This window comes from Aedes aegypti, chromosome 2 (genome assembly GCF_002204515.2).
Source record: "Aedes aegypti strain LVP_AGWG chromosome 2, AaegL5.0 Primary Assembly, whole genome shotgun sequence".
In the NCBI taxonomy this organism is placed as follows: Eukaryota; Metazoa; Arthropoda; class Insecta; order Diptera; family Culicidae; genus Aedes; species Aedes aegypti.
Window position 1 is genome coordinate 168,150,483 of NC_035108.1, and position 23,555 is coordinate 168,174,037.

A 23,555-nucleotide genomic window follows, 5' to 3' on the forward strand; every position below is an offset into this window, starting at 1 on the left:
TTTGAGTCGACTTGAATATATATGATACACATAACCATAGTAATCTTGACGTTAACATATCTCCTCAAACAAAACTTGATATAGACAATGCTCTTGAAACTTTAACATATTCTATTGTTGAAGCCAGGAGCATTGAAATACCGAAATGGGAAGTAAAAATTGAATCCGTGATTATACACGCTGATCTTAAACTCTTGATCCGTCTTTAAAACGGAGGAGAAGGCAATACCAACGCACTCGAGATCCTGCTATGGAAATTATATGGCAGGTTCAGCAAAAAGAAATAAAAATAAACTTTTTACTCAACAAAATGATATTTGAAAATGCCCTGTAAAAATTTTTAACTGCTACGGAAAATGAAATCTAATGATAGTAACAAAATGTTTGGAAAAGCTTAATTCTATCTTAAGAATCTGTATCGGTTTTGATCATAAGTCATCTCGTTTTGAAGAACGTTTATCCTCATTATTCTTCTTCTTGGCATTAACGTCCTCACTGGGACAGAGCCTGCTTCTCAGCTTATGAGCACTTCCACAGTTATTAACTGAGAGCTTTATTTGCCAAAGTTGCCATTTTCGCATTCGTATATCGTGTGGTAAGTACGATGATACTCTATGGCCAGGGAAGTCAAGGAAATTTCCATTTCGAAAAGATCCTAGACCGACGAATCGAACCCAGACACCTTCAGCATGGCTTTGCTTTATAGCCGTGGACTCTAACCATTCAGCTAAGGAAGGTCCCTATGAGGCGTTCAGCCTCATGTTTGCTTCATAATTTGTTTTACTGGGAGCCCAAAATAAGATTTATAATGCTGTTTATTGGTGTAAACTACAAAAAATTTCGCCATGAAAATTGGAAAATATTCTTAAAACAAATCAGACGCTTCAAATTAAATTCAAAATTTGAACATGTCCTCTTAATGCACAACGTTTGGTAACGCTATCCACCGATAATAGATTGGGAGCCGTAGTGAAAGGATGAGAAAAATTGGGACACAGGTTTTTCCACCCTCTGCGGCTGGATATTTTGTATCGATGGAAGCCAAACAGCGTTGAAAGAGCAAAAAGAAAAAAAAACGGCACAGCTGCCGGCGAATGTCATGATGATCACACATTCAAGTCATCATTATCGTCATAATCATCATCAATCATGTGTGAAAGATGAATGTGCTGGGGCCGTAGCCGTACGGCGTACAGGGACTCGGCGAGGGCCCCATAAATAACTTTATGAAAGGTGGAAAAGTTAATGCTTTTTGTTATATAGCTTAATTTGTACTACAGCTGAAGGAGTTATGGTGCCACTGGGGTGCTGTTGGCGATGGCAACTAGCTATAACTTATAGCTAATCTCTTTAATAGAATTGAAGAAACAAATATTGGAAAAAAGACAAAATGTTGGCTATACATAAGACTCAGTGGCGTATTTAGAAAAACATAATTTATGGGAGGTGGGTGGTTGGTTGTTTAATAGATTTTTTCATTGATAGCACCATAAAATCAGGTAGCATTGACATATAAGAGTGGGTAAAGAGGGGTAGGGGTTAACTCATAACCCTTTTTCTTTGATGTGCCACTGATACGGCCATTGCAAATCAATTTCCTTTTCTTGTCCCAGTGCTCTTCTTCGTCTTGGGTGTAACAGGCGCTTACCTAAAATTGAAATAATCCTTCAAGTAGCTCATCAGCCCAAAGTTGTACCGGTGCACCGAGTCCAGGTGGGTGTTTTTCGGCGTCGACAGGTAAACTTCAAACGGCTCGCGTGGCTTCTGCGTCACAACGGTCATTATCTTCAGCCTAAGCCCATTCATGTCCCTGCGGCGTACGACGGTGCTCTCCCGGAAACGCACGTAAAGCAACCCGTTTCCGTCACGGTGCTGATCCGCGGTATAATTTCCCATGGCGGTTACGTTCAGACGGCCTCCACTGATGAAGCCCGGATTCCTGGAAGCGGCATCGTAACGATAAAATGATCGCAAATCTAATTAGCTATCATTTACGGAGTATGGGAGCTTGGGCGTGCGTGCGTGTCATTGAAATTCTAACTGCCTGTGCTCTAGGGCATCTGAATTGTTGCAGTGAGTGACATGGATTTTTGGACAATTTTCGTGGGATGACTTCTTGAGCATGATTATTTGTGCCAATCAATCTTCGAAATCATGAATGAACATTTTTTTTAGAAATTGGTGGAAACGATGAATTAATAACAAACTCTTTTGCTTACTCAGCAGAAAGTCAAGCGTTTAATCGCACGTTTAAGGCCTGTATTCGCCTGGGTACAACTAGATTGGAGTGTATTGTTTACTTGTGCAAAATTTCATAACAATCGGTTCAGTGATTATTGACATGGCATCGTAACAAGAAAAAAAATCGCCGGATAATTTTGCACGCCCTCATGGAAAATCCGACTGCGAGCATGAGATGGATGTGAAGACAACTGAGAATCTTCCATACAACTGTCTCTCGAATGGTACAATATTTTAAGGAGTCCCAGACGACCGAACGACGGGCTGGAAGTGGAAGAAAATCAAAGACAGCTGACCCTGTGAAGGCCCGGAAGGTGTTGGATTACTTCTAGCGTAATCCGAGCCTTTCTATTCGCAACGTGGCTCTGAAGGCCAAGTGTTCCGCCTGGTTCGTTCAGCAAACCATGAAACGGGCAGGGCTTCGTGTATTTAAGGTCCGGAAGGCACCGAACCGGCGTAATCAACAAAACACGATGGCCAAATACCGCGCAAGGAAGCTGTATCGAGAGTGGTTAACGATTCCGAAATGTGTGGTTATGGATGACGAATCCTACATCAAGGCAGACGCAAAGCAGATACCGGAAAGACATTAGGCTAAAACAAATGGACAAATTCGCCAAAAAATACTTGTTCTGGCAAGCCATATGCCAATGTGGTAAGGTTTCATTCTACTTCGTCGTAAGCGCTATTATTAGTCGTATCAAACTTAAAATTTTCCACTACGGGGAATATTCAAACTTACCTGCAACATAGATTCATTTTCCAAGTGTAATTTTGTAAAAGCTGTCATTGTATGTACACTTGTACATCAAAAATGCAATAAAACTACTGTATTTCGTTAAACAGCTTCACTTGAATTATTCACTTTTCACTTTTTCACCGAAATGAATCAAAATGAATTGTGTTCATGTGTTTGGGCTGAATTTTGATGACGAACAATGAATTTCAAAGTAAATTAGTATATTACATCATGCTGAAGGAATGGAGGAAGATGCCCGTATATTTACATATTTAGTAAAACATTTTATAATAGCGTTGATATGTTGTGTTTCGACCACTCACTTTATCACAGTGAGCCGTAAGTTGGAGACGGATCTGGAAACTTATTGCGACAGAAATGAAAACGATACGACGGATTGAGAATACGGCAAGATACATTTTCTTTGCATTATTTCCAGAAAGAGATCAAGATTTATCAAAATCTTATTGTACAATGCTAAAGCCGTTTTGAGAAAGAATTGTTTGGCATCGGTTTGAATCAGTATCATTCACTGCAATACTGGGAAAATTGCAGTTCTCACTAATCAATGCTTAATACGATGGATACTAGCACATCACCCTAAACTGAGTAAACCGTACATTACAATGGGTACCATCAACAGCGAAATTTACCGCACCTAGTACCTCCAGAAGCGTCGGATCTGGCACCATTACGCGCGGTCGACGTTGGATTGGTACAGAGACAATAACGTTGTTTTTGTACAAAAAACCGCCAAGCCCCCAAATTCACAAGAAATTCGTCCGGTGGAAAGATCCTGGACTGTAATGAAGGCCAAAGTTCGAAAATCGTCCAAGGTGTTTAAAAACGAGCATTAATCGAAGAAAGCAAGAGGTTGGCTCCACCAATGCACAAAATGGATGGTCTTAGAGGAATGGTGCTGGCTTTCAGCGGAGGAAAGAACATTGAATAAAGTTTTTAAAGCTCATTCCCTGAAAGTTTCAAGAAAATCCGCGTCAAAATAAATTTTTGGCGAACACTTTTGTCTGGTGCATTTTTTTCGAGTACAGGCCTTATTAGGTATTCAAAAAGCATGAATGTTGAACAAACATATTCTTTGGCAATTACATTACAAATAACAAAATTAAACTTCCTGAGTTGTCTTTGTAGGATGAAGAGGTACCGTGTAGGAACGAAACCCGTAAACTTGATTGAAACTTCATTATTTTTACCATTAAAATTCTTATTACAGCAACTTGTTGTTTATGCTAATCCAATATGAGTAGGCCGTGATTTGTAAATTGTAAAAAACAAAATGTGATCGCTTGTCATTGTTACGATTGATTTGCGTGCCTTCTAAGTGACATGCTAAAAAGAGTGAACATAGTTTCCAACATATTAATTGTGAAATTTGCACCCTTTTTTCACTAACTGTTGATCACGATGTCTCCATTAAGTAGGTTTTTATAACCCCGATGGAGTAAATGCAGTTTATGAACAGTACAATAGCTGTTTGAAGATTATTGTGCTGTACCAATTTTGATTTCCAATTCCAATTTGAATCTTTACCTTAACATATTTCATCACTTTTTAGTCGAAACAAATGCAACGCTAATGATTCAAAAAATGGCGTTGAAGTAAAGCACAGTTCTGCGAATGCTCTTGGTATCTTGAAAATCATCGTCAAAAATGCGTAATAAACTAGTACGCACGGGAGTTCAAACAATTTTCACAACGGGTTAGAAAACCGGAATTGTGCATTAGAACTTTCAAGTGACAGCAGTAGGATCCCTAATAGGTGGAAAGCATGTATTTTTAATTTGGTAATTCTGGTGGCATCCGCTCGTATAAGGATTTACATACAGGTAATTTCTTACCTTGGCAGCCTGGCAATAACTCATAAAAAGGAATCCATCTTCAAAAAAGAAACTCCATCTCGTGGCTCAGAAGTTTTTTGAAATTCCACCCAAAGTTGATAAACATTAGAACAAAGTTTAATGCGCGAAGAAGAAGAGATAAGTGAATCGGAACGTGAACTTAGGCAAAGTGATGGGTGAAGGAAGAACTAAGGAAGCTAGCGGAACGTGAAAGTAAACAACTGGAGCGTGTGGTAGAAGAGCAAAAGAAATAAGATCAACATAAAAAAAGATGGATGTATAGTGTAGGAAGTCTGCAGAATGTGAAAAGAAAAAGGCAGTGCGTGATCAAGAAGCGTAAATGAGAATAGCCGAACGGGAAGAGAAAAAGATGTTGAGTGAGGTAGAAAAGCAAAGAAAATCAGTGAAACGTGCGAAGGGGAAGATGATGCAGGAAGATAAAAGAAGCAGGGATAACAGAAAAAGGAAATGAGTCAGTAAAATACAGCAGTTCATTTGTACAAGTTGAGGTTTTCTTTAGAACTTGAATTATATTAATGCTTGAATTAGTGTTCTCCCATTATCAATAAATTTGAAAAAGAAATTATACTGTAAGTATGTTGTTCTTATTTCATTACCAATATTTAAGGGTATGCGATATGAGTATTTTCAATGGCGATACGAAACGAAACGATTTGCGGAATTTTCAAAACTAGTCGTAGCGAAACGAAACGAATAATTGAAATGTTCCGTTAAAACCGATACGAAATTCAAATCCTCACGAAATGTTTCGAAACGAAACGGAATTTTTCTGTATATACCGCGAAATTTTTTTGCGTAAAGATTATTTTTTTGATACAAACAAATAGAGTGACTTCTTATAGTTTTTACAGCTACTTTCAATTCGGCAGGTAGGGAGGGTAACCTTTTTATGGTTGGGTGACAAAACGTCGAAAGACAAAATGTCGAAAGCCAAAACGTCGAATGCCAAAACGTCGAAAGGACAAAACGTCGAAGGGACAAAACGTCGAAAGGACAAAACGTCGAAAGGACAAAACGTCGAAAATCAAAATGTCGAATGCCAAAAGGTCGAAAAAATAAAACTTCGACAGGACGTCGAAAGAAAAAAAAAGGGAGTATTTGTAACAAACCAGGTCGACGATCTTGATTCGATCAATATGAAATATGTAAAAAAAAATCGATAAAACTATAGCTTCCAATCTAAATACTTAGCAAAGAACTTTGAACAGTTAAAACATTGAAAAACGTAGCCTTTTCAAATGTTATCTCTGTGATACGGTATTTTTCCGCTGGAATTAGTAAAGATAATAATAAAATGTAATTGAAAGTAGTTGAAATTTTTCGAAATTGCATTAGATTGATTGTATTATTTTCAGGTTTTTAAACAAATATTGGGGTCTCATACACAAAGTGCTAGTTTCAGTATAACATTGAAAGATGGTTGCGAAAGCCATGTTTTGAAGAAAAAAAAAATCAAAAAATCGCATAGTTCGTACTCCTTTGTGTTTTCACGATAAAACTATAAACATTTATGCGTAGGAAATGTCAATGTATGTATAGAAGTCAATTCACTAGCACAAATTTCGAACTGGCTGGATATCCTGGTACAGAATATCGGTTTCCCTTAGCAAATAGATAAATCGATGCAATTGTACTTTTTTGATAAACGAATGAATATTTTAATAAGAATAAAGAATTTACTAAAACTCAAAACCCCAGTTGAAAATTTTATGAAATAAAGTTTGTTGAAAGAATGAGTGTATTTTAAAAGAATAAATAATACACTATTAATCAACAGAAATCTTAACCAGCAGCAAATCCTTTGCTGCATGGATTTTGAGAAATTTTTAACCTGCATAATCTTTACAAATTTAATGTGCAATATTTAAGTTTATTAAGGTAAATAGATCTTACTGTTTAAAAAAAAATAGGATGTAACGAAACGGTTACACCCCAACTGTACGTAATTGCTGATATTCACACGTTCTGATGCATAGTGCTTTAGTGGAAATAGGTTTTGTTCACCCATGAGAAGTAGCCAAAATGAATAATGCGCTAAGGAGATTTTTTTCATCTGTTGTTGTTAGTCCAGCGATACTCTTTCTCATCACTTCAGCTATGATACTTCTTTCTCATCACTTTTCATCACATATGAATGTTGCCATACCTCTTTGAATATTTCTTCATTATGACATTCATCACCTTCATTACAACTGGGTAGGCTTGAATGAACCTAGCTTGTTTTTTTATATAAAATATTATACGGATCTTCCTCGTTTAAGGTGAAAATCAATCGAAGGCAGACCAGACCGTGGTTTGTCGTATAATGCTGTTACCAATTTATATTGCGAATTCAATTAGGCATGAAAACATCATGGATCGCATCACCAACCAACCATTAGTGACTCCCAGATTTTAACCTTACCCCACTAACCGAATATCCTTTCCATGACAACATTGAATATGCAGAGGGTTCTTCGGTCTCTAGTAACAATAATAGTTGTCTTCCTAACAATCCTTCCCTTCCCCGATGGCTGTAAAGACGAGGCCGGCGCCGTTATTGACTTTCAAAATTTAAACTATCGATATGTGCACATAGAGAATCCCAAGCCCCATTCATAAAATCTCTGTTCAACTTCGATTGTTCTGGTCAATCATGGATATATCGTATGTGTTCATGCTCATGCTCATGTTTTAAGGTTCTCGAAATTTCGCGAAATACCGTTTTATTCCGTTTGTTTTCAATTTTCCGCGAAAATATTTTTACAATTTGGCGAAACGAAACGAAATCGTAAAATAAAAATTTCGCGTGTATGAATTCCGTGAAATTCCGCGGAATTTCGTTTCGAAGCGTGTTTGACGGAATCATTCGGTATTTCGCATACCCTTACCAATATTATTCACTATTAGCTGAAAAGATTCTATGACATTACCGCGAATGCCATTACCCTGAATTCCATACACCCGAATGACCCATTACCCCGAATTACAATATCACGGGGCAATGTAAATAATGGTAATTGTACGCTCGGGGAAACATCATTCGGGGCAATGGTACATTATGGGTAGTGGCATTCGGGGTAATCGGGTAGAAACAGGTAGAAAAATAACTTCTGAAATTATACAACACCGATGATGGTCATTTTATTTTTACTTTTATAGTTGGAATCTTTTAATATTTCAAATTTGATCCGTCACTTCAGTTGTGCCCAGATTAAATGAAAACTGACAATTCCAACATTCTGTAATATATTGCAAACACATCAAATCATTAGAAACGCAGGAACAAAAACTCTGTTAACAGATACAAACTATAGTGGAATAAAATGGTATAGTACTAAATTCGGTTTTTTCATCTACTTAAACTATTTTTGTTTTCAAATTTCGGTTGCATAAGGTACATTTATGAATTTCAACCCGATGTCTAGTAGCGTATTTGCATAAGGGTTCGCTATGTTTATCGACAGTACATTTGCCTGAGTGCATGTCAGCTAATATTTTTCAATTACTTTTTCAAATCGACTTTAGTAAATTTCAAACGGAGAAAATTAATTTAAAATAATGTATTCTACAACTGTTAAAGAAAAAATCGCTTTTTCAACATTATTGCACCGTTTTTGTGCCAGAGTAAAATCGACTCAAATAATATATTGTTTTTATTCGTGGCTAAGTCACTTCGTCTCCATATAACAGAATGGTGAAAGTAGTTTAAAGGTTTCGGGAATCTGCCCTACTTCGTTTTTTGATTCCGGGAATCGAACGTTCTAAAAGTGAAAACCGAGTAGGTTCAGAAAAAATAAGTAGATCATTGATTAAATGTTTTGAATTTTGTGCAATACGATGAATCGATAATTATTATGATAGTAATATAATGTAATTAGAATGTAAGTTCGATTACCATTCAAAGATAAGGCTGTTTGAATAATTTTTCATGCTTTTTTGCTGGTTGACAAACACAAACTCTAGTGGAGAATTTTCAATAATATGACGAATAAAAAAAACAAGACATAACGAGAAAACCTGTAAAACAGTGATATTTTTGATCCTCAATATCTTCATAGGTACAAAAAATCATAAGGTTAAACTTAGGCAACATAGAACAACACTAAATGAAACGGTAAAATTTCAGGAAGGTATGTTTTGGTGTTTTGAGTTATTCAGCCATTCCATGAAAAACCGATCTAGTGGGTCACATAATTCCGTGAAAAGTTGCTATTTTGTTCCTTATGCAAAATAAGGATACACGTGTTTTTGGGTTTTTTGATTAGGGTGACCATTTCCGAAATAAGGTGACCAGAAAAATCGCGATTTTGCAAAATTTTTATTTTTTAAAAATTTATACTTTTGAACCACTTGACCGATTTTCAATCTTTTTGGACGAAATGGAAGCTAAAAATTTTGGTTATTCAGGAAAAATATAAAATTTCAAATAAACAAGTATATTCTACATGAACAAATCAGAGGGGGTTGTGTACAAGACACGACCGCATGACGTTAACTAAGCCAAGTGATTTTCTGCATTTGAATTTAAGTCGATTGTCATAGTTGCAGCCTTCCTTTAGTTCAAACTCTAACATAATATCGTAACGGACGCAACATTTTAGATTTTCAATTGACACCCAGTATATTGCCGTAAGACGTAGTTAACGTCAAAAGAAGAATGAGCAAAGAAACAGAAATCGGTCTGCTTTTATAGTGCACTTGCCAACCCAAAAGAATCGTGGGTTGGGTTGCGTAAGAAAGGGGTCAACATTTTCCCAGTTTTCGACAGTCAATCGTCGAAAATCAAAAGTTCTCTCCATTTCAGCAAAATGTTGTATACATATCCGACCAATTGGTGGGAAAATATCGAAAATCTACCGATAAATGGCTGAGTTAATTTTATTCAAAATCTTACATGATTTCGTGACGGTCGCAATATTTTAGATTTCAATTGACACCCAGTATATTGCCATAAGACGTAGTTAACGTCAAAAAAAAAAAAATAATTTGCGTTTTTCGTGTTTCGAAGGCCTCGGGACCAAAGGGGCTATTGCTGTTCTCATTTTTTCTTAAAAGTTCTGAAAATTTTACGTTCAATGTCAAATTTTCAGCAATGTATGCTTTTTAGTTTTTGGGATATATCTTTTTGAAAATAAAAAATCAGTTATTTTCCATTGGCACACACTGTAGGTCTCAGCGCATTAGATTTTTTATTTAAAAAAAAATCATAACTTTTGAACAGCGTAACCGATTTTGAATCATTTTCATGGAATGAAAGCTATAAATTTCAACTTTTCAGACAAAATTTAAAACAGAAAAATCTGAAAAAAAAAATTCATGATAAAATGTAAAAATTCCAAGTTTATTTTTAGAAATTGTAATCTATTTTAAAGTAAAAATAAAATATTTTTTCAAAGTTTTATATGTTTTTTTTGAAAAGTTAAAATCTTTAGCTTTCATTTTGTTCAAAAAGATTGAAAATCGGTCGAACGGTTCAAAAGCAATAATTTTTTTTAAAATAAAAATTGTGTAGAATCGCGATTTTTCTGGCCACCATTTTTCGGATATGATCACTAATCAAAAAATCCAAAAACACTTGTATCCTTATTCCGGATAAGGAACAAAATAGCAAATTTTATTCAGATTCAAGAAAAATTTGAAAACATTTGGTAAAATCTCTAATTTATGAACTAGCAACAAAGTGCTCTGTTGCAATCCAACTAAACGATGAGAAAGTAAGCCTTTGCCAAAACGACCAATGGTAAGTGGTATTTTTTGAAAGGCGGTCTCGGTTTTGTACTTTGACCTGACACGTCTTGTTTTAGATTTGAACTTATTTTAGTAATAATTCGAAAATAGTAGGCTGTATAATTTGGGCATCTTCGAGAAGATTCTTTATTTTCTCAAACGGCTTGTGGCGCCACCTAAGCCGACGGTTTTCAAACTATCCGTAAATGTCGGTAGATAATCCTCATTGTTACAAAAAAAACTTAATCAATCATACCAAATGTCTGAAATGCTTCGTTACCCAGTTAGTTTGCGGCCCATAATGCATTGCTGTTCTGTTGAACATACAAGGCTACGGTGGTGCTATCTATGCGTTGAGTAGTGACCATTTTAATTATTTTTGTGGGCTGATATTTTGAGGCATTTGAGGCTGATATTTTGTACAACTCATATCGCATACTAGGTGAATTGTCAGAAAATAATTCTGATAGAAATTTAATTGCTATCACATTACGAGGCTCATATATGATCTCAATGTGACTGTTATGCGATTATAATAACCAATGTGACAAATAACCTTGGTATTTTTTTTTTCGAATAGGCAGTATAGTTCAACTAAAAATCAGGCTTTTAACAAAGGGCCCAGATAGCCGTAGCGGTAAACGCGCAGCTATTCAGCAAGACCAAGCTGAGGGTCGTGGGTTCGAATCCCACCGGTCCCACCGTAACGCCAGAGAAGAAGAAGAAGAACAAAGATCTTATAAGAAAGCATACAAAAGATTTATCAACATTCAACATAGGATTTATTCCTAAGATCCACCCTGGCAGTACATAGATTTTCACTAACGAGACGTCAGCAACATCACAAGATATAATTTTGCCTCTCAGATTTTTTTTTTCTAAAGTTTGTGCGAATTCCTCCAAGAGTTTCAATGAAATCGCTATAAAAATTTCACTAAAAATTCTTTAAGATATCTCCAAACATTCATTCATAAAATCCAAAAGTTTCTTAAAAACACAAGAAATGGCATGGATTGGCTCAATAGTTTTAGCAAAGCACAAATTAAAAAGTTTACAGCGTTATGTACTGCCCATAACTGCAAAACAGTCACATTCGACATTTTTGACAAAATGGAGTTAATACCATGGAGAGTCATCAAATGATAAATACTTTCGATCAACTTACTGAAATCTGTGAGATTGTTCTAGAAAATTCGAAAAAAATACCAAGTTGTTTTGTCTCATTGTTAATTATAACCGCATAACAGTCACATTGAGATTATAAATGAGCCTCGTAATGTGATAGCAATGAAATTTCTATCAGAATTATTTTCTTACAATTTACCTAGTATGCGATATGAGTTGTACGAAATATCGACCTCAAATAAGCACTTTTGAGTTCCTGTCAATTTTTAGAAATTTTTGTTTCCTCCCATACTGCCATAAAATGCACACTTGATATTCCATTTACTCAATGCCTACTTTTGTCGAATGTTACAAATATGCAGTTATGGGCAGTGTAGATGTCTAAGATTGCACCTTCGAGATTTGTTTACATATATTTTTCAGAAATTTCTTTACCCTATCAAACTTGGTTGGGCCATGAAGTCCATACTTTTAAATGAAGTGCCTGTATCGAACTAATGAAATTTTTCAACCTTTCGCCATTGCGGCTTTTCATATTTTGACCTTCTTGTTCTAACCACCATTTATCCTTTCGATTTTTTTTCTCTTACTGCTTTTCCCTTAACCATGCAAAAGCTAAGCTAAGCGAGCGTTTTCCTAGAAGCTATACCCAAGCATGAACATTTTGTTTACTCTTTTACCATATATCGAACAGCGCAAAGTCCCGATGGGATGCATCTCCTGCCAATGCTTTTACCAACGTAATTTCCGCGTTGATACTGATGTTCATTGTTTCGAACCGACCAAAAATTTCATCAACTACATCGCCATCAACCGGACCAGTATCGTAATAATCACCAACAGCATCATCGTCATCGCCAGGCCGCTCTTGGTCCCGATTGGCTGCTGCAGTCAAGCCATAATGTTCACCGGGCGGATTGGAAGGTTTTGTAAAATTTGCCAATGGGTGGCAGCCTGGGCCGTGTTCTGCGCTGCGATATCGGTACTCGTTGGTCCATCTTTCCGGGTCTGATGCGGCCACTGCTATCGTTCTGGCAAATGCGTTGGCGGTGCCGATGGAGCTGTCGACGTTTGGTTTTTTATCAATTATTAACCAGTGAAACGAACCATTTAAAAGCTCATACCGGGAAGCCTGTAAGTAACGATGAACAGATTAAGTGAGTCTATGGTATCGTAAATTTGGTAAGCTAATGTCAGTAAATAAATTTCTAATAAAATTGATCAACGTATAAAGTCATGTTTATAAATGACCCATTTTTTACAGAAAGCACACAAACGCAAACAAAAATTCGTTCATAAAATCAAGAAAATCTTTGGTAAAATTAAGGGAATTCAGCAGACTTTGGGGCAAGTGTGTCACCCCTGCTTTTTATAAGAACTTAAAAATATATTTTATCTTTGTGCAATATATTCCGTTATAATTCACACTACAATGATCAAAAAATGATGAAAATTGGTCTACTTTTCACGCATTTACATCGATTTTTATATAAACAACTGAATTTCAGTGGATTTTTATAAGATTTCGTTGCTTCTAAATAACCACGTTAAGGTGAAGGTGAACCGAAGCCAAAGTTCAAATTTTCAAGAGCACGGATCTGGAGAACCAAACATCTGTTTGAACTGAAAACCTAATCGATTGGTCACCACCAGCTAGTGACCAATCGATTAAGTTTTCAGCTTAAACGGATGTTTGGTTCTCCAGATCCGTGCTCTTGAAAATTTGAATATTGGCTTCGATTCATCTTCACCTTAAAAGGTAGATTATTACCAGATTTTTCTAACGTACTGTACATCGTGAAACTAATCAAAAGTGTAAGTTATTATGTCATTTGAACGAAAAAAGAATTTAGTTTTACACTGCAAAGTTCAAAGAATGTTTTTGGAAAAATACATGCGAAGTAAGAATAACTCTTTGCCTTTCGAATGCGGCTTAAAGAGTTTCAATTGGACGTGTAATCACAGAGCTATGGACAGAACACTTTTGTATGTTTTTAAGGGGGTGAACCCAAACTTTTGCACGATGACTTGACTGACTGTTTCATTGATTTTGAATACTTTTCAGATTTTTCCGCCAAAATTTCATGGGGTCTCTTCAAAGAATATAAGATTACGATTCTAATGACACTTTGATTTACAATTTTGGTCGATCCAATGCTGAGAAAATTAGATATGATTTTTCAGTGTGTGTTTTGAAAAATGTAACAACTTTAGGTACAACTTTAGTATACACAATTTAAAAAATGTATTTCGAAAAATACATACGAAGTAAGAATAACTCTTTGCCTTTCGAATGCGGCTTAAGGAGTTTTAATTGGACGTGTAATCACAGAGCTATGGACAGAACACTTTTGTATGTTTTTTAGGGGGTGCACCCAAACTTTTGCACGGGAGTGTACATATGAAATCCAGTTTGGTTGAAATATATACTTATTGAGGCAAGTGTGCCACCTATTTGGTAAACGAAAAATGTTGGATTTAAATTTATAGAAATGTAAACATAATCAAAAAACCATAAAAATAAACCAAAATAAGACACCATTTGAGACTTCTAAAGTTTAGTAGGAGAATAGCTGACATTTTTAATCTTAAGTGATTTTTCTCTCCAAATATTCAATAATAACTTGTTTTCCGGCGTGTTAAGTACTGTTTTACTTACCTACATCAAGATTTTACCGTTCTTTAGTGCTGATCTAGTGTAGTATTAAGTATATCCATCGTAAAATATGGTAATGCATATATCGTATTGAATGGATACAAAAATAATTATTTTAGTTGTACGAATTGACTAGTAGAGAGTTCCTTATGTGTTGGACTTTGATATAAAGCATCCCCCTATGACGGTAAACTACATTGACAGTAGCAATATTTTTTTAATTTTCAATAAGACTCTGCTTTGTAAGTGATATTAGTAGTTAATAAAGAACATTTCATTACAAGTACAATTACATGTTTATTCAGTGGCCGTCTTGCCCCACAGTGTTGAAAAATGAGTTATTTTGAATGATATTTTAGATGCTCCAAAATTAAAACTTTTCAAAGTTATTTTCTTTTTAAATTGCACAGTGCTTATGAAAAGTTGCGAAACGAACATCATGAAGCTAAATTGGTAGGTTTTATGTGTTTGTTCATATTCTGCTCCTGGCCCAGTGTGCAATGCAGTGATAGATTTTGATAATTATTTCATTAAATTTGAACGAAAAAAACTGTTTTCAGTTTTCGTTGATTGCTGATGATTGAATGATGTTTTTTTTTTATTAACAGGGTAAAACATTGTGTAAGTCATACTAAATCGTTTATCTTAAATATTTCATCAAGTTGTGTAAACTTCCATTGGAACATTTCAGGATGATCAAATTCATGTGTGTAAATTGTCAATATTTTGTTTTCTAAGAACGAAAGCGGAAAATGCTTTTCATTATTACGATACTCAGCTGGACGCAAATCAAACTTCAAAAAGTTACTGATTCACATAGCCAATGAAAACCTGTATTTTAATCTGGAATTCGCGACTACGAAGCAAAAAGAGAATCCATAAAGCACTCGCACCAACGAAAAACCTCGTTAGGAATTGTCATCGTGTGCATGGAAAAAAGCAAAAAATATATTTCTACTTATTTTTCTCACAGAAAACCGAAGAAAACATCAGCAGCTTCGTAGTCGCGAATAATGTGTTCTGGTGTTGGCAGGATTGAATATCTCATTCTTGGGCGAGGACTTTCACAATCAGTTCATAGGCATTGGTAAAGGGAGTTCTGTTTGATCCTTCGACCTTGACGCTTGCTCCTACGGGGGCGGGTGATGAGGGCAGGATCAATCGCGTGGCACGGTGGAATAGTGTCGCGGGTCGCGGAACGCGTTAGTAGTGTTTGACCCTTTGATCTTGTCGCTTGCTCCTATGGGGGCGAGTGATTAAGTTCGGCGTTCAATGCGTTTAGGCGCATTCATTTCAAATTATATATATATCGTGTACCAAAACGAATCCATCCCCCATATCCAAACTCCCAGTGTTTACTTGTGGAAGTGCAAAGGACTCCTCGGCTTCGATAAAGCAAGTAACACGTCAACATTTCCCTCCCATCCCGAATTGACCTGCATTCGGACGCCGTTATTGTTTGTTATAATAATGAGAGCTCCAGTACTTACATATTGAGGATGCTACAGATCCCGAGTAGCGTCTATTGGTTCCCTGTGTAAGTACAGCTGTTTTTGCAATAACGGAGTAGAATCTGCGGGCGGTCAATCATGCTCATGCTCATGCAGTTCATTGGCTGTGACGGAAGTAGCCGTGACTTTTACTTTTATATAAGATATAATTTTAAATTTGTTTCAATTGTGATCTTAAGCCAAATACCCCCGCCCCTTTAAATGGCCACTTGGTTTATGGACCTTTCCGAATTGAAAAAAGGAAAAAAAAACTGACTCCAGTGGTCTGGGGTAATTTCAAATTAAACTTAAAAAATCTTCTTTTCATACCATGCAAGACACCTGTAATCCTTTCAAGGAAATACTGATTAAACAGCGAAACAAAAATTACATTTTTTCGTGTCTCAAGGATTAAACTATGTGTCTCTAGTAGATAAGAGGTTGCTGTATCTGATGCCGTTTTCAGAAATGTTCTAGCACCTCACAATTTTTAGCCAAAGTTGTATAAAACACTGTTTTAATTGATGTTTATACGAAATGTAAAGTATGATATGTCAAACTTTTGAGTGATCTAAGCCACCAAACATGTAAAATAGGACTTCAACTTTCATTTGAGATAAAATTTGGTTGAACTTGTAATATAGATTAAATCGAATTTTTCAACATGTTTGCAGTCTCCATACAAAATTCTACGTTTTTCTTATATGGAAAAATACAATACTTTTCAAAATAATCAAAAAACAGTTTTTGAGCATCGAAAGTATTATGAACATTGGTGATAATAATTGTTATACACATGAAGTTTAAATTCTGCGGCAAATTAAGCGAATAAAGAGCCATACAATCTGGCAAACTTGCAAGTTGCAAGTTGCGATTTGGCTAAAATAGTCAAATTTGGAATTTTCAACAATGAATATCTCAAAAACTAGACGTGCTATGATATTTTTGAAAACGGCAGTGGATGCAGCATGCCTTAATTTAGTGAATTGCGGTATTATGGTGCTTGAGACAAAAACGTGTTCCGCAGTGTTATCTTTTCACCCCACATGACGTATTTTCGTTATTTTTCGATGATCCGGAAGTAGCTGGAGATGCACTAATTTGAGCTGTTATATATGCGTTCCGGGTCATTTCGCTGAATGCCATTTGGCCGAATGTCGTTTGGCCGAAACTGAAAACAATAGTGAGCTACACACAGCAAAACATTCTCAAATTTACATGACACGTAATTTTTTATGATAATTATGTAAAAGGAGTTGCAACTTAACATTCAACGATAACTAATGTAAACTGTCTCATTGCATTCAAAAATGCTTGCAATCTTGTGTAAAACAGAAACAATTCGTGATCTTACATCCTTCTTTTTTCTGTCGTTACGTCCCAACTGGGACAAAGCCTGCTTCTCAGATAAGTGTTCTTATGAGCACTTTTACAGTTGAGCAATTCTCGCTGAAACCAGGCCGCCATCGGCACCCATCGTTAGAATTCCAAATTTATGTCTCTGATCGCTAGCTTTCGATAAAACTTAAGGGTGGTCCTTTTTGTTTTCTCAAATTGGTGGACCCCTCGTACGCCAGCTAGCTAAACAGTTTGCAAAAAAGCCCATTTTTTGATAAATCTTGGGTATTTCTTCACGTGATATGTCTCATATTTCCCTTGGAACACATACCAAACTTAATGGCATCGTATAGAGAAAGGATATAGCTTTCATTTGAAGTTAAAAAAAATCCGGCGGCCATTTTGAATTTGGCCACCATCTTGAATTTTGTTAGAAAAATCGTTTTTTCACCATTAGCGCACCGCTCGTTTTGAATTCTGAGATCACCATCAGAAAGCTGAGGAAAAATTGCGTAAGATAGGCTACAGAAACTAGGTGTGCAATGGTATTTACCCTATGAAATGAACGATTTTCTAAAACATGTTTCACGATTTTGACGTATATGGCGAGTGCAATCAATGCAAACATCATTTTTGGTACAACAAAGATACAAGTTTTCAATAGTTGGTGTATTTTTCGAGTCAGATGAAGAATAGGAGTATTATTTTGAGTGAAAAAATCTGGCGGCCATCTTGGATTTTGACGCCATCTTGGTTTTAAGTAGTAGAATGAGTTTTCACCTTGATAACACTCAACATGTTGAATTTTAATGCCACCGTTACACTTACTATTATTCTTGTTCTTCTTTTTCCTGACGTTACGTCCCTACTAGAATAGAGCCAGCCCCTAAGCTTCAAAAATAAATTAACAAGTAGAATTTTTGAACGCTTATTTGCCACCTGAATGATTGTTCTGCATACCTGCGAGTTGAAAAATAGCATTAATTCTTTCATTTATTTGGTCTAAAACCATTGATAGAAATGAACAATCTGTTGAACAGCTAAAATAAGATAAGAAATAAAGAATCTGTTTGTTTTTTAACGGAGATCTTTAATTAATTAAACATGAAGAGCGCTGAGATGGTAAAAAATCATTCTACTGCTAAAAACTAAGATGGCGTCGAAATCCAAGACGGCCACCAGATTTTCCAAACTCAAAATGATTCACCTGAGTTTCGGCATTACGTCCACATTAGAACAAAGCCTGCTTCTCACCTTTCAATTTCGCTATTTTTCACATGCATGTTGGGTGTTAGTAAAAACAATACTTTATGATTCAGAAAATCAAGGATTTTTTTTGCTTAAAAATTTAAGATTTCCCTTCTAAATTAATGCACTTTTGGAAATGTTTTACGTTAAAACCTGAGAGAGACTCGCGAAGAGGAAAAATATCAACGTCATATGCAGCCCAGATTCCCCTCTCACGAAACGTCAAATGCAGCCCACCGTTTTTATGGCTGAAAAAGTGAAAAGTATTGTGTACAAAGTAAACTGTTATTAAAAACCTCAGTCGGTGGAGCAGTTTTTTCCAAAGTTGCTGATAAATCTAAGCAGAAGATTAATTATTTCTAATGTCTGCTACGTTTGCTGCCATGAAATTTCACTCAAACGGCTATTTATGATTCAATGTGATGCAAACTCAATCATTTTTTGCTGAGAGGTTCATGTGAGGATTTGAACAGCATGCGCATAATTGGTATAAACACAAAGTGGAATAAGAAAAAAACTCAGCAATCACAGAAAAAGAAGACCGTCTTCGCGAGTCTCGTCTCAGGTTAAAACTACAGATATTACCACAAAACTTACTAATGTCCCAACGCACAATTTATAAACTTCATTCGATGACAAAAAAAGCATATGGTAAAAAAAAATTGTTTATTTCAATCAATGTTTTTGGACGGTTTTTATTCATTAAATTTATTTATTCATAATAACTGAATTCAAAGATATGTCGAAGAAATATTCTGTTATTAAAAAACGTATTATAAAAGAAAATTCCTATTTAATAACCTGTATTCATAACTAATAAAGCTGAGTATCAGGCTCGGTTCCACTAGGGATGTAACGTCAGGAAAATGAAGAATAATAAGAAGAAGAGTATACGTAACCTTGTTTTTATTGGTAACCTCTAAATTCGACATGCTGAGTGCTATCAAGGTGAAAAATTCATTCTACTAGTCAAAATCAAGATGGCGTCAAAATCCAAGATGGCCGCCAGATTTTTTCACTCAAAATAATACTCCTATTCTTCATCTGACTCGAAAAATACACCAACTATTGAAAACTTGTATCTTTGTTGTACAAAAAATGATGTTTGCATTGATTGCACTCGCCATATACGTCAAAATCGTGGAACATGTTTTAGAAAATCGTTCATTTCATAGGGTAAATACCATTGCACACCTAGTTTCTGTAGCCTATCTTACGCAATTTTTCCTCAGCTTTCTGATGGTGATCTCAGAATTCAAAACGAGCGGTGCGCTAATGGTGAAAAAACGATTTTTCTAACAAAATTCAAGATGGCGGCCAAATTCAAAATGGCCGCCGGATTTTTTTTAACTTCAAATGAAAGCTATATCCTTTTTCTATACGATGCCATTAAGTTTGGTATGTGTTCCAAGGGAAATATGAGACATATCACGTGAAGAAATACCCAAGATTTATAAAAAAATGGGCTTTTTTGCAAACTGTTTAGCTAGCTGGCGTACGAGGGGTCCACCAATTTGAGAAAACAAAAAGGACCACCCTTAAGTTTTATCGAAAGCTAGCGATCAATGTCATAAAATTGGAATTCTAACGATGGGTGCCGATGGCGGCCTGGTTTCAGCGAGAATTGCTCAGTTATTAACTGATAGCTTTCTTTGCCGATTGACCAATTTTGCATGCGTATATCGTGTGGCAGGTGCGAAGATACTCTATGCCCTGGGAATCGAGAAAATTTCCTTGTACGAAAAGATCCTCGACCAGCGGGATTCGAACCCACGACCCACAGCATGGTCATGCAGAACAGCTGCGCGTTTACCGCTACGGCTATCTGGGCCCCGTATCTTACATCCAACATTCGCCAATATTGCAAGCTTTCTTGCATCTCGAAAGTGAGATTGCAAACAAGAATGCTCGGTTTACATGATTCTACGCTGAATATTCTGTCTATACGATTATTACGATTGAATTATTTACGGTTGAATTTTCAGCGAGAAAATCATGTAAACCGAGTCGTTTTGCATGCAACATTCTTCGAGAGAAGACGTTCTGCGTTCAATAATAAAGATTTTGGTAACAATGTTGTATATAATAGATGTGTATATAGGTTTCATCATTGAATAATAAGCATAAGCATAAGCATTGACGATCGTACAATTCGTGGTTGCAACTCCGTGTTTGACCAGAATAATCGAAGTTGCATAAAGAACCAAGAGATGTAGCTTGCGAGTAGCTTTCCATCCTCAATGTATACTTTCTAGAAATCCAAACATTAAAAAGTCAATAACGGCGCCGGCCAAGTCCTTACGGTCATCGAGAAAGGGAAGGTATGATAATGTGACATCCATTGTTACTAGAGACCGATTTCACCTCTGCATCTATATGGTTGTCACGGGAAGGAGTTTTGTTAGTGGGGAGGAATCATAGCTGCATGATCAGGATTCACCTTGGTAAGTGACGACAAAAGCTCTCTATAGCAACGTTTTTGAAAGTGTTTTAATGTTTTAACCATCCTCTTAAACTACTTTTCTCTATTACGACGGTCCCTTGCATTTTTTTTATAACAAGTTTTGACTGTATTATTTAATTTGATTTAATATTATTATTTTCTTAAGCTTATTATTTAAAAGCCAGAAATTACCTGATGTAGAACCACGTTCGAGTTAGCACACTCCAAATCCAAAAGAACAAATTGATGGTACGATATCATATTTCGCATGAGCGTTGCGTACTTCAACCCATCCAGATCATTTCCAGCATTGGCAAATTCATCTCCTGTGGCAGCATAACCGTCGATGTTAATCGCTCGGAGGCTAATGTTTCCCTCCATTAATCGTTTTGTCACATCGTAAAACGCGAATGGCCTCTCAGTGCACGTAAAAACTATGCCAAACTTCAATCGTTTATAGTCGACGATAAAGTCGAATATCAATTTCATCACATTTCGCTCGTAATCGTTATTGGTCTCGGCGGCGCTATCGACACAACCCGTCATAATCACTACCAGAGAGATGTACAGCACTATTTGCCGGGGTACTTTCGTCATAGGGCTTGTTTTGTCGCTGGTCATCGATGATGGGAGAAAAACCACAACTGACCTGTAAATTGCACCGTAACCGATTGGCGGATGAGTGGAAGCGTATGCTAGCGTATTTATGGTCCATTCAAAATACTGAAATATTAAAAGCGACCAATTATGGGAAATGAATCTGCAGGGTAAACGATATATGGACACTTTTATTATATGATTGACAGCTCAATGTTTCATTTAAGTTGTTTTCGTTTAAATGGAATTATTTCAAGCTTGCGTCAAAACTGGGGAACTTTAAAACACTTTTACTCTTGAAATGGATTTTACATTGAATTTGTGTAGTGGGCTTCTTAAACCTTTTGGTGAAGTCTGCAGCTGTAAAGCACTTCTTCTTCTTTCTGGCGCTACGTCCCAGGACAAAGCCTGCTTCTCAGATTAGTGTTCTTATGAGCACTTCCACAGTTATTAACTGAGAGCTTTCTTTGCCGATTGACCATTTTTGCATGTGTATTGCTGTGTGCGTTTGAAATGCAAATATCAAATGCGGGAACACCAAACGCGGTAAGATCTTTAGCAAGGAATGCGAAGTCAAAAATTGGTTTTCTTTGCTAGGTTGGCGGTGATATGGATCATGGTTTCTAAGTATCCTTTGGCTACTTTGTTTTACCGCATTTGAAGCACAGTTGGACTGGATTTGCACGTCAAACGCAAACAGCAATACCGTTTTGATTCATATTACGGACAGCTTTTAATTCCGGACACTCCGCTTTATATGGGAAACATTTCACACGAAATATTTCAATTTTTGCCGTTCAAAAGTTCGCACTTTCGAAGCTTGTTTTAATAAGCATTTTCCATAAATATCTATGAAAATTTACAATGTCGAACTGCCTTAGACGTCTGTTTAGTGGTTTGGCGATTTCAATCGATTATTTGACTTCTCTATTCATGATTTTCATGAGCTGTCCGGAATTAAAATCAAAGTGTCCGGAAATCAAAGCAACAGTAAGGAAGCGTCCGGAATAAGAATCATGGGCCCACCACACTTAAACAGTTTCGCCGAGAACCCAACAGCTGATATCTCGGTAATAATTTGACGATTCTCGGTAAAACTTTTACCGAGATCTCGGTAAACGTTTACCGAATCTCAGTAACGTTCGCCGAGATCTCGGCAAAAAATTCGGATTGCCGAAATCTCGGTAAAATAAGTACCGAGATTCGGCGTTAAAATTTACCGAGCTCTCAGCTGTTGGGTTCTCGGCGAAAAGTTTTACTGAGGTCAGTGAAATAATTTAAGTGTGACACATTTCCATTTATTTAAAATTATTAATGTTGCGGAATCAAAATCTTCACCCACCATTCGAAAGCTAAGGGTTTTCAAGGGTCGATAACGCGGAGGAATCATACAAACTGATTTATTTCATATGCTTTTTGATGAGTAACACTTCACTGAGGCCTTAAGTGTCCGTAATATGAATCAAAACGGTATATCGTGTGGCAGGTACGAACATACTCTATGCCCTGGGAATCGAGAAAACTTCCTTGACGAAAAGATGCTCGACCAGCGGGATTCGATCCCACGACCCTCAGCATAGTCATGCTGAATAGCTGCGCGTTTACCGCTACGGCTATCTGGGCCCAGTCATGCTGAATATATCTGGCTTCAATTCACGGACCGCACAGGATCACAGGATCAAACTGCGGCCCTCCAGAAGGTTTTGTTTGGCCCGCGAATTGTTTTTCAAGATATTATATGGCCCGCATGTAGCGATATAACAAACACCCGTAAAACATTAACTCGAAAGACATCAGCCCGAATGATAAATACCTGAACGACATTTACCCGAATGAGGTCTCCAGTGACAATCATTTTGGATCCGCTATGATCTTATTTGATGTTTGGTTTTCTAGACCTTGGTAATAACCACAGTTGGGAAATTTTTTTGAAATTCACTTCACAGTAGCCAAGCAATGCAAATAACCGCCAAAGATGCCAGTGAAGCTCACTGGCAAAAAGCCTTGTAAGTAGCGAAGCACTCGTTGCTAAGAGGAACCCGAAATTACTAATAAGCATAAGCATTGATGACCGCACGATTCGTAGTTACTA

The 23,555-nt window shown here is 36.5% G+C and overlaps 1 protein-coding gene across 1 annotated transcript in view; it reads right to left on the bottom strand.

The window, feature by feature from the left end:
* LOC5574038 overlaps positions 1-21,522 on the bottom strand; it is a 92,079-nt gene extending 70,557 nt beyond the window's left edge. Inside the window, exons 1-3 of the mRNA XM_021843073.1 lie at positions 21,059-21,522; positions 12,372-12,823; positions 1,649-1,939 (exon numbers count right to left, since the gene is read on the bottom strand). Coding sequence (XP_021698765.1) covers positions 1,649-1,939; positions 12,372-12,823; positions 21,059-21,487 — 1,172 coding nt within the window. The 5' untranslated portion in view covers positions 21,488-21,522. The remainder of the gene's footprint in view (positions 1-1,648; positions 1,940-12,371; positions 12,824-21,058) is intronic.
* Between the last annotated feature and the right edge of the window lie 2,033 nt (positions 21,523-23,555).